The 10,674-nt window shown below is 41.1% G+C and overlaps 1 protein-coding gene across 1 annotated transcript; it reads left to right on the top strand.

Moving 5' to 3' along the window:
* Nucleotides 1–9,599: 9,599 nt before the first annotated feature.
* On the top strand, nt 9,600–10,188 carry LOC115500803 (keratin-associated protein 3-1). Its single transcript, XM_030295514.2, has one exon. The coding sequence runs from the start codon at nt 9,651–9,653 to the stop codon at nt 9,942–9,944; it is 294 nt and encodes a 97-aa protein (XP_030151374.1). The 5' UTR covers nt 9,600–9,650; the 3' UTR covers nt 9,945–10,188.
* Nucleotides 10,189–10,674: the final 486 nt, after the last annotated feature.

Here is a 10,674-nt window from a genome sequence, read left to right as displayed (position 1 = left end):
TATAGGAAGAAACAGAGAGTAGGATGAGAAAAGGAATCAGAAGACCTAAGATGAAAACCCCAAATCTACCCACTTTTATCTTATCCTTCAAATGGGGGTTCTAATATCTCAGTGTCCCTGTATCAAGTATGTTTGTCAACAGCAATATACCTGGCATGTAAAAAAATAATAATAAACAATTTTTTTCTCTTTCTCCTCTGCATTCAATTGTACATCTTTAGAAACACAAAACCCTGTTGACTATTAAGAGGCTAATAATACCCAGATGCACAAGAATGGGGGATAAAGCTGAGAAAAACTAGGAAGAGGGATGTCCAGGGTGATATTTGACTCCATTTGGATAATTGGTCCTTTTTTATCCAACTCATCTGCACTCTAAAAAATCAGAATGCTCTTAATGTTTATGGGAATTTTTCCCCCACATATGATGATGCTCCTTTCCTTTCTGTTCTTTTCTTTCTTCACATACTTTTTCCCTACTGATCAAGAAGCCAAATTCCCAGTGAGGAATGCTGACCAACTATGATCAATAAGCTGTCCTAGTACATCTTGATTCTCCAGCTAAAATTTCAAGCTGAATTTCAACATGAATTTCACATAAGCCATAGATATTAATAAGAAATGCAGAATGGAGAAATCCACATTCAAAGTGACAGAGATTGGCTTCAATTCTCCTCTAAGTAATAAATCTTACTGAGGGTTTGTTGTGACTACCTCCACAAAATTGCAACATGGAAGAAGGTACTAGAGAAAACAGACACTGCTTCCCAATAGCCTCACAGGGTTCTGGCAAAGCAAGGCTGAAAGCCACCAGTCCTTACTTTGTAGAGGTGGAGCCCCTACTGGTTGCAAAGGTATAGTGAAGCCTATGAACAGGCAGAAGACTTTTCAGACCTCGAGAGAGTGGAAAGCTATATTCCTGGATTTACCCCTAGTTCACTGCATTGCTAGATAAAAAGAACACCTATAAACAATGGAAAAGGAACTCCACCTTTCCTTAGCTTACTTAATAATAACTACCATTTACTTAGAACCATTTATTGAGCACTCGCTATGTTCCAGACACTGTGTTAAACATTTTTAACGCGTTATTTAATTTATTCCTTAAACATTCTATCAATGTGGTATTTTACAGATGAGGGGATTAATGAAGTAATTTCTCTGCTTTAGAAAAACATACTGGTGGCTCTCAATGGTCTACCTACTCAAGTTCAAACTCCTCAGCCTGGGAGTCAAGACTCCCCGTCTAGCTTTTATCTCACATGATTGTTTTCTAGACACAGTACACTATTCACTGCTTCATAATGACAATTAGTTCTTTTCCACATCTGTGCATTTATTGCAACTATTCACTACGGCTGGAACGACTTTCCTACTCTGCCTTGTGTTCAAGTCCTGTGTACCCAACAAACCCCAGTAGAATCTAAAATACTTGAGGTGCACCTGGGTGGCTCAGTCGGTTGAGCGTCCAACTTTGGTTCAGGTCATGATCTCACAGCTCATGAGTTTGGGCCCCGTGTCAGACTCTGCTGACAGCTCAGAGCCTAGAGCCTGCTTCGGATTCTGTGTCTCCCTTTCTCTCTGCCCCTAACCCACTTGCATTCTGTCTCTGTCTCTCTCAAAAATAAATAAACATGAAAAAAAATTTTTTTAATTTAAAATACTTGAAAGTACACCTGTGTCCTGACCATCCTTGAGTCCCCCAAATCTTCTAGCACAGTGCCAGGCAAACTGGAGGAGCTCAACAAAGATTGGCTGAAATAAACTAAATTGCATTATTTTCTCTTGAAAAACATAATAATCAATAATGGAGAGATTGTGGATAAGTATACAGTGATTAAGAACACAGGCTCTGGAGCCAGACAGCCTTGCTTCAGATCCCAACTCCATTACTAACCCGCTGCTGACCTTGGGCAACTTGTTTATCCTCTCTATGCCTCAGTTTCCCTTATCTGTAAAACAAAGGATAACTTCAATACCAACCACATAGGGCTATTGTGAGAATTAAATGACATAGGGGCACCTGGGTGGCTCAGTCAGTTAAGCATCTGACTCTGAACCTCGGCTCAGGTCATGATCTCACAGTTCCTGGGATTGAGCCCCATGTCAGGCTCTGCACTGACAGCACAGAACCTGCTTGGGATCCTCTCTTCCTCTCTCTCTTCCCCTCCCCTGCTCAAACTCTCTGTTTCTGTCTCTCTCATTCTCTCTCTCTCTCTCAAAATAAATAAACATTAAAAAAAAAGAATTAAATAACATAGTGTACATAAAGCATAGAACCATATCTGTTATACAGCAAATGCTATATAAGGGTTTGCTGCTCTTATAAAATCAGCTGTATATTTAGTAAGTGAACAACTCAAAATATATTTTAAAGTCATCGTGTCAGTTAATATTTAAATACATAAACATTTATTTACCTTGATTTTAAAAAATGTCAACTACCTACAGGAACTCTCTAGAAATCCAGTAGCTATTTAATTCAATCCAGCAATCATATCTGTCTAACCAATGGACAAAAACATCTGATTCAAATTAAAATTGTAAGATATAACTATTGTTAACAAGTAATTCCATGTAAGAAAAACCCTAAGTTTACTGTAGAATAATTGTGGTTAACTATCTCAGGATTAGATTTCACACAGTAAACAGCTGTAAATTTTATTTTCCCAGTGCCTGGCATGTATTAGGCATCCAAATTTTACTGGACATATATTTACCAACTGGGTTAGTTTTAGCGAACACATATATTTTATATCTTCCTTAACTGTGTGTAATTTCCTGTTACTATCCACACATTCTACAGCTCACAATAACACATGAGAATTAACCCCCCAAGAGAAACAGCCAACACTGCCAGCCCGCAGATGGGCTTGCGCATGCTGTGTTGCAGTACTGTGAGGCCTGCTCTGGCATGTTGCATTGGGATCAGACATGTCTGCATGAGACAGAGCGGAAGGGCTCATCCCCTTGAAGCCAGTATCAGCCGTATTTAAGTCACAAAACATTACTTCCATTTGAAAGAAACCCAATGTGAGAGTAATTTTCAGCACAGGCTAATAAAGCTGGCAAACGTCTGTCTTGGCTATACCCACACACTGGAAGATAACTGGGAAAGGCCCCCAAAGGCCACCGTTTAACCCAAACCCAGAATCCTTTGCCTGCTTGCTCAGCAAAGAGTAAAGGGTTAATGTCAATGGCAGTCCTGACGCCAGCCATTTTTAGTTCCAATCGATACCGTAAAGGAGTTCCCCAGAAATTTAAAAGATCATGCAATTCAGAAAACAAAGACCAAATGTTTTTACTTACAGGCATTTTTATTAGGATGACAAACTGAAAAGCCTCCTATAGCCTGCTTTTGTGAAGGGTTGAAGCACTCCATCAGGCTTAAAGACAACCGAGTTGCTTGTGGCGAAGTGTGAAGCCTCCCAACACTGATGTTCCTGCTGACTAGGGAGGTGCCGTCATGGGAGGGTTTTCCCAACAGCACCCTAGAAATCCAGGCTGCTGGTAAGGCACACAGAGGTTCACAGCAAACTGTGATTAACACACATAAAAGCGAGCTTTCATCTCAGGCCAGGAACTTGGCAGTAAGCACATTCTGCATCTAGGTGTTGGAGCCTCCCTGTCTTCAGCCCTGCTTTCTCTCACGGGCTTTAGGCCGCTCACCCTGCAGGTCTCACGGTGACCTCATCATCCACTGCTTCCCACCATCCCAGATGGCAGCTATATGGCTCAGGTCTCCTCTCACCTCTGAGTAAATCTGAGACCTCAACGTGGTCCCTGACCTCTCTCTCCAGGCATCGTCTTGATCAGCATGACCTATCATCTCTCCTTTCAAAAATGTGTCCCAGACACTTCCACCTCTTTCCGGTTCATCAACCACTGGCCTCACTTTTCATCCTCTCGCCTGGTCCACTGATTGTTCTGCCTGTTTCCACTTTGGCCTGGTTCCATTTCACTTTCCAGAGAACATAACACAGGTTATCCTCCCCCAACCCGCCGCCACTGCAAAGCATCCAGTGCCTTCTCACTGCCTTTAGAATACAACCTAAATTCTGTTGAACAACCTACAAAGTCCTACTTGGTCCAGCACCTGACTACCTCTGCGACCTCATCTCCTTTCACGCTCCTCTTTCACCACACTCCAGCACCTGGCAAGGGCTGAAGCCGACTGCCCTGACCAACGGAGGTGCACTCCCTGCTTCACCTCCCAACCACTCTCTATCACTTCACCCTGTTTTATTTTCTTCTGGCACTTGTCACTGCCACTCCTTTATCTTTTCAGTGTCTGTCCTCCCCTACTAGCATGCACACCTTGACAACAAGGACCTCATCTGACCTGTTAACTTCTGTATGCAGAGCAGCTAGCATGGTGCCGGGCATTCTGATGGACAAATTAACCAATTTTAAAAAATGAATGAACACAATTTACAGTTATGTAAAATTTAGTTCCAGAAAAATGCTGATTTTTATTAGTAGGTATGAGGAATAGCTGTTAGGCAAGCTGTCATTCACCAGCTGTATGACTTTAAATCATTATTTAATATCCTTACTCTCAGGGAACCTGGGTGGCTCAGTCATTTGGGCATCCAACTTCGGCTCAGGTCATGGTCTCACTGCTCTTGAGATCAAGCCCTGCACCGGGTTCTGTGCTGACAGCTCAGAGCCTGGAACCTGCTTTGGATTCTGTGTCTCCCTCTTTCTCTGCCCCTCTCCTGCTCATGCTCTATTTCTCTCAAAAGTAAATAAACATTAAAAAATATTTTAACAAATATATCCTTTGGACTTCAAGCTGTATTACAAAGCTGTAATCATCAAGACAGTATGGTACTGGCATAAGAACAGACACGCAGATCAATGGAACAGAACAGAGAACCCAGAAATGGACCCACAAACATATGGCCAACTAATCTTTGACAAAGCAAAAAAGAATATTCAATGGAATAAAGACAATCTCTTCAGCAAGTGGTGCTGAGAAAACTGGACAGCGACATGCAGAAAAATGAACCTGGACCACTTTTTTACACCATACACAAAAATAAACCCAAAATGGATGAAAGACCTAAATGTAAGACAGGAAGCCATCAAAATCCTCAAGGAGAAAGCAGGCAAAAATGCCTTTGACCTTGGCCACAGCAACTTCTTACTCAACATGTCTCTGGAAGCAAGAGAAACAAAAGCAAAAATGAACTACCGGGATCTCATCGAAATAAGCTTCTGCACAACGAAGGAAACAACCAGCAAAACTAAAAGGCAACCGACGGAATGGGAGAAGATATTTGCAAATGACAAATCAGATAAAGGGTTAGTATCCAAAATCTATAAAGAACTTATCAACTCAACACCCATAAAACACATAATCCAGTGAAGAAATGGGCAAAAGACATGAGTAGACACTCATCCAAAGACATCCAGATGGCCAACTGACACATGAAAAAATGCTCAACATCACTCATCATCTGGAAAATACAAATCAAAACCACCATGAGATACCACCTCACACCTGTCAGAATGGCTAACACTAACAACTCAGGCAACAACAGATGTCGGTGAGGATGTGGAAAAAGAGGATCGCTTTTGCACTGCTGGTGGGAATGCAAACTGGTGCAGCCACTCTGGAAAACAGTATAGAGGTTCCTCAACAAATTAAAAATAGAACTATCCTATGACCCAGCAATTGCACTACTAGGTATTTATCCAAAGGATACAGGTATGCTGTTTCGAAGGGGCACATGCACCCCAATGTTTATAGTAGCACTATCAACAATAGCCAAAGTATGGAAAGAGCCCAAATGTCCATCAACAGATGAATGGATAAATAAGATGTGGGGTGTGTGTGTGTGTCTATATATATATATATATATATATATATATATACACACATACGTATATATATATATGTTTACATATATGTATATATATGCACATATATGTGTATGCATATATATATGTATATTTATATAATGGAGTATTACTCAGAAATCAAAAAGAATGAAATCTTGCCATTCACAACTATGTGGGTGGAACTAGAGGATATTATGCTAAGCAAAAGAGAAAGACAAATATCGTATGACTTCACTCATCTGAGGACTTTAAGATACAAAACAGATGAACATAAGGGAAGGGAAGCAAAACTAATATAAAAACAGGGAGGGGGACAAAACATAAGGGACTCTTAAATAAGGAGAACAAACAGAGGGTTACTGGAGGGGTTGTGGGAGGGGCCATGGGCTAAATGGGTAAGAGGCATTAAGGAATCTACTCCTGAAATCATTGTTGCACTATATGCTAACTAACTTGGATATAAATTTAAAAAATAAATTAAATTTAAAAATATATGTATATATACATAAAAACAATATCCTTACTCTCAGTTTTGTTATCTGGGACCTGGGCATAGTGACAGTCCTGATCTTATAGGGTTGTAAGAAATAAGGAATAAGATGTGTATAAAATACCCAGCGCTGTGCCTGGCACATGGTATATATTTAATAAATGCTACCTATTAGCAAAGGATAAGATAATATTCTGGACACCTTAACAACAAGACTATTAGAGGGGTGCCTGGGTGGCTCAGTTGGTTAAGCATCCAACTCTTGATTTCAGCGCAGGTCAGGATCTCACGGTTTCTAAGTTCAAGTCCCACATCTGGCTCTGTGCTAACAGCACGGACCATGCTTGGGATTCCTTCTCCCACCTTCTCTCTCTGTTCCTCCCCTACTTGTGTGCTTTCTTTCTCTTTCTCTCTCTCTCTCTCAAAAAAGTAAATAAATAAACTTTTAAAAAAAACAAGAATATTGGCTTTATTGTGGAAACTGGTATGCTACCAGTGGTTCCCAGGAAATTGAATGATGTGATGAGAAATCCCAGATACATCCCCTCTTCTCTATGATACCCTCTAAAACAGAAATCACACCCTCCTCAGCACCCCCACAGAACACCCAAATAGTTTCCCACCCACTGTCCCTGCCTTCAAATTATCTCCTTTCTACTGCTAGCATTTCGGTTAAGAAAATAGGTTCTAACATCAGCTCCCTTTTAATGGTCTCAAGACCTTCAATAATCTGATCCCATCCTCCCCACCAATCTTACACCAATTCGTCTTAAGGGTTGTCTTCAACAACACCCTCCCTAGGAAGAAGGAATATGGTACAGTGGCTAAGAGCACAGAATCTGGAGCCAGAATGCTTGGCTTTGCAAGCCAGCTCCATTACTTACTCACTTACTAGTTACTTAGCCTGTCTATGCCTCAGCCTCCTCATCTGTAAAATGGCAAGGATAGCAACCCTGCATACATCACAAGCTTGTGGTGAGAATTGTATAACACATATAAAGCACCCAGCACAAGTCTAATACTTAGTAAGTGGTGATGCTGCTGAGCCTCACTCAAAAACTAGTCCTCTTTCTAAATACAAATCCAATCATTTCACGTATCTGTTCCAAAACCTTTAATTAGTGTCCATTGCCAAGAAGATGAAGTTCAAAATCCTGAGTGTGGCATACTAAACTAAGTACAGTGCAAATTCTTCCTATTGTGGCTCTAACCCACCTGTTCCAACTTGTCTCCCACTCTTTTCCTCCACAGCCTCCAGTAAGAGGGTCTGGAGTCTGGGTTTTGTGCTTCTCCCAATCGACACTTTTGCCATCCCATGAAATTTTATTTCCTTGCTTTGCTTGCTGAAATTCCCTTCATGTTCCTTTCTACCTGCTAAGCTCCTAATCATGCTTCGCTACCCATGCAATTGTTCCCTTTTCGTGAAGTACTTTCCGAATCTTCCAGATAAACCTACTTCTAAACTCCTACATCTCACCTAGAAAACCTGAATGTAAAACCCTGTGCTGTCTTTTGCCAGTTGACTTCGTGTCTCTTCTCTACAACCTCCTCAAGGGCAGGTACCTATTTACTTCTTTTTTGCATAATGTCTGACTTGCAGTAGGGATATAACCAATGAGAGTTTGACTGAACTAAGAGATCTATGGAAGTAATATGGACAACAAGAAAATTCTAGCAGAGGGATCCCAAAGCACAAAACCATTCTAGTAGTGAGAAGATGGCTAAAACAAAAGCAGTTTTTTTTTTTCAACGTTTATTTATTTTTGACAGAGAGAGACAGAGCATGAACGGGGGAGGGGCAGAGAGAGAGGGAGACACAGAATCAGAAACAGTCTCCAGGCTCTGAGCCATCAGCCCAGAGCCTGACGCGGGGCTCGAACTCACAGACCGCGAGATCGTGACCTGGCTGAAGTCGGACGCTTAACCGACTGCGCCACCCAGGCGCCCCAAAACGAAAGCAGTTTTAATGTTAAAAGCATCTTTTGAATCCATCAGCTTGTTGATTTTGGCTCCTGACTCCTTGATGTTGTATAATTTTCTACTTATTTTTTAGAGCCTGAGACATTTTACATGAAGATGGGTCAAGAAAATACATACATTCTTTAAGACTTTCAAAGTAAAGTATTTCTAAATGTTTACTAGTTTAATATTTTCCTACTCTAAAGCAATGCTAGAGCATCAGAGTAAGTTTTATGCCTTTATTTATTTAAATAATTCCATCATTAGGAGTTTAGTAGTTTAAATGTAACTCAGAAATCTCCCCTAGTATGCTCCATAGAACATTAATCTACAAAGCTAACCTGTGGAAACTAACAAACAAAATGACTCTGCAGTCAAGTAAGTTTGGAGAAAAATACATGTTATATCTCTTTATTGGAAAGTCACAGAGCACTTCAGCATATTAAAGGTTCTGAAAGGTCCACCAACGAAGAATTCTATTTCCCAAATGTGTTTACCAGAGAACCTTTTAATGTTCCTTGGAATAGGTGTTCATGGAACTCATTCTGGGAAATACTGCACTGTTTGGTCTCTAAATGGCCCCATACAACTGTTCTTTAGGTCATGAATAATCTAAATTCGTAACATTGTTGGATGGAGTTTTAAAGGACATTTGTCACTATCACTGTGCAGGTCCTGACTCCCATTCGCCTGCCCCTAACAAGTTATCGTTCACTGCACACATGGAGGGAACAGAAAGCAAATGATTTTTACAGCTAAGAAAGTGTTTCATTACACACAATCAGAATCTCCTCTATAGATCCCATCCGTTCATCCTAATTCAGCTTCTTGGAGCCACAAAGAATAAATCTAAAATTTTTAGCACTTTTTCAGCCAGAAGACCTAAATTATCACATAGAATTTTTGGTTGCTAGTAGAATAGCAATCAAAATGCCTAGTTATTTCTTCATCTGAAAAGTAGACAAAAAAATGTGGGGATGATTTGCAGATACCTGGCATACCAGGCCGTCACTAATGACGGGTAATGATTAGAAGATAATGACTCGGCACCTTTGAAGACTGAAATGAAATGTCCTTAAGGTGACAAAGAGCCAACGTGAAGAGTCCTAATTTGACAACAAAACAATCTAATCCCCTTTTATGAGGTAAAGAGTGTGTCTTTGGTAATAAACACATAAGTAATTAGATGGTTTTAATGGAGATAGCTATAAACTGAAACATGGGGAAAAAAACTCTTGGTAATAGGCTGACGCCCTGGCGAGGTGGATATATAAGAGCCAGGGCAAAAGAGAGAAGCATCGAGACACCAACAGACTTCTCTTCTCAACCCAACAAAAACCCAACTCCTAACACCATGGCTTGCTGTGTCCCCTGCTGCTGCAGCGTCCCCACCGGCCCCGCCACCACCATCTGCTCCTCTGACAAATGCTGCCGGTGCGGAGTCTGCCTGCCCAGCACCTGCCCCCATGACATCAGCCTCCTTCAGCCCATCTGCTGTGACACCTGCCCCCCACCCTGTTGTGAGCCCGACACCTACGTGCCAACTTGCTGGCTGCTCAATTCTTGCCACCCAACTCCCGGAATGAGTGGGATCAACCTGACAACCTACGTTCAGCCTGGCTGTCAGAATCCCTGCGAGCCCTGCTAAGCAGCCACGTCTCTGCACAGGTTCGGTGATGTGCTGCTCATCACCTGGTCTTCAACACTCGCTACCACCTACATCAGGCTCAATCAATCCCGAGTCCCTGGGCCATGTTTTCATGAATGTGCCCAACTTCTTAATCCTCTCCTCCTTTGAGTGAAGTTGGAGACCTTCTCCCTGTCTTTTAGGCTATTTCACTGCTCTTTGAGAAATAACCATTTTGACTATTCCTTAATAAACTTTATTCTGGCTTAGCAAATATGGCCTTGTGATGATTTACTCTCATGTTTCCTCTTAGGGGAAGTGGAATGTCTAGCTGAACCTGAACAGCAGATCAACATATCCACGATTTACACCAGCAGAAGGAGAGCACGTGTGGTGGAATCATTGAATAATTAGATACTGGCTCTTTGTGACAGGCTGAAAAGTAAAAAATTCACTAGGTCATTTTACTCAATAGGTGTTTTTTGAAGACAAGCCACTATACCAAGCCCTACACTGGAAACTAAAGATTAATGTAATATTTTTTAAATGTTTTATTTATTTTAATTTCCATTGCCCCTGAAATTGATTTTTCTTTCTTCCTTAACTGACTAAACAAATTGGTCACTTTGCTGTCATGTAGAAATAATTCTGACTCCTTAACTCATCACTGGTGAAATTCTAAGCTCAACATGCAATGCAATCTGGGGAAGAATATATATTCATTTTGATATATGCTGTCTTCTAGAAAAAT

The sequence above is a fragment of the Lynx canadensis genome, chromosome E1 (genome assembly GCF_007474595.2).
Source record: "Lynx canadensis isolate LIC74 chromosome E1, mLynCan4.pri.v2, whole genome shotgun sequence".
Lineage (NCBI taxonomy): Eukaryota > Metazoa > Chordata > Mammalia > Carnivora > Felidae > Lynx > Lynx canadensis.
Note: the sequence above shows the minus strand (reverse complement) of the source record. Positions and strands in the feature narration are given on the sequence as shown.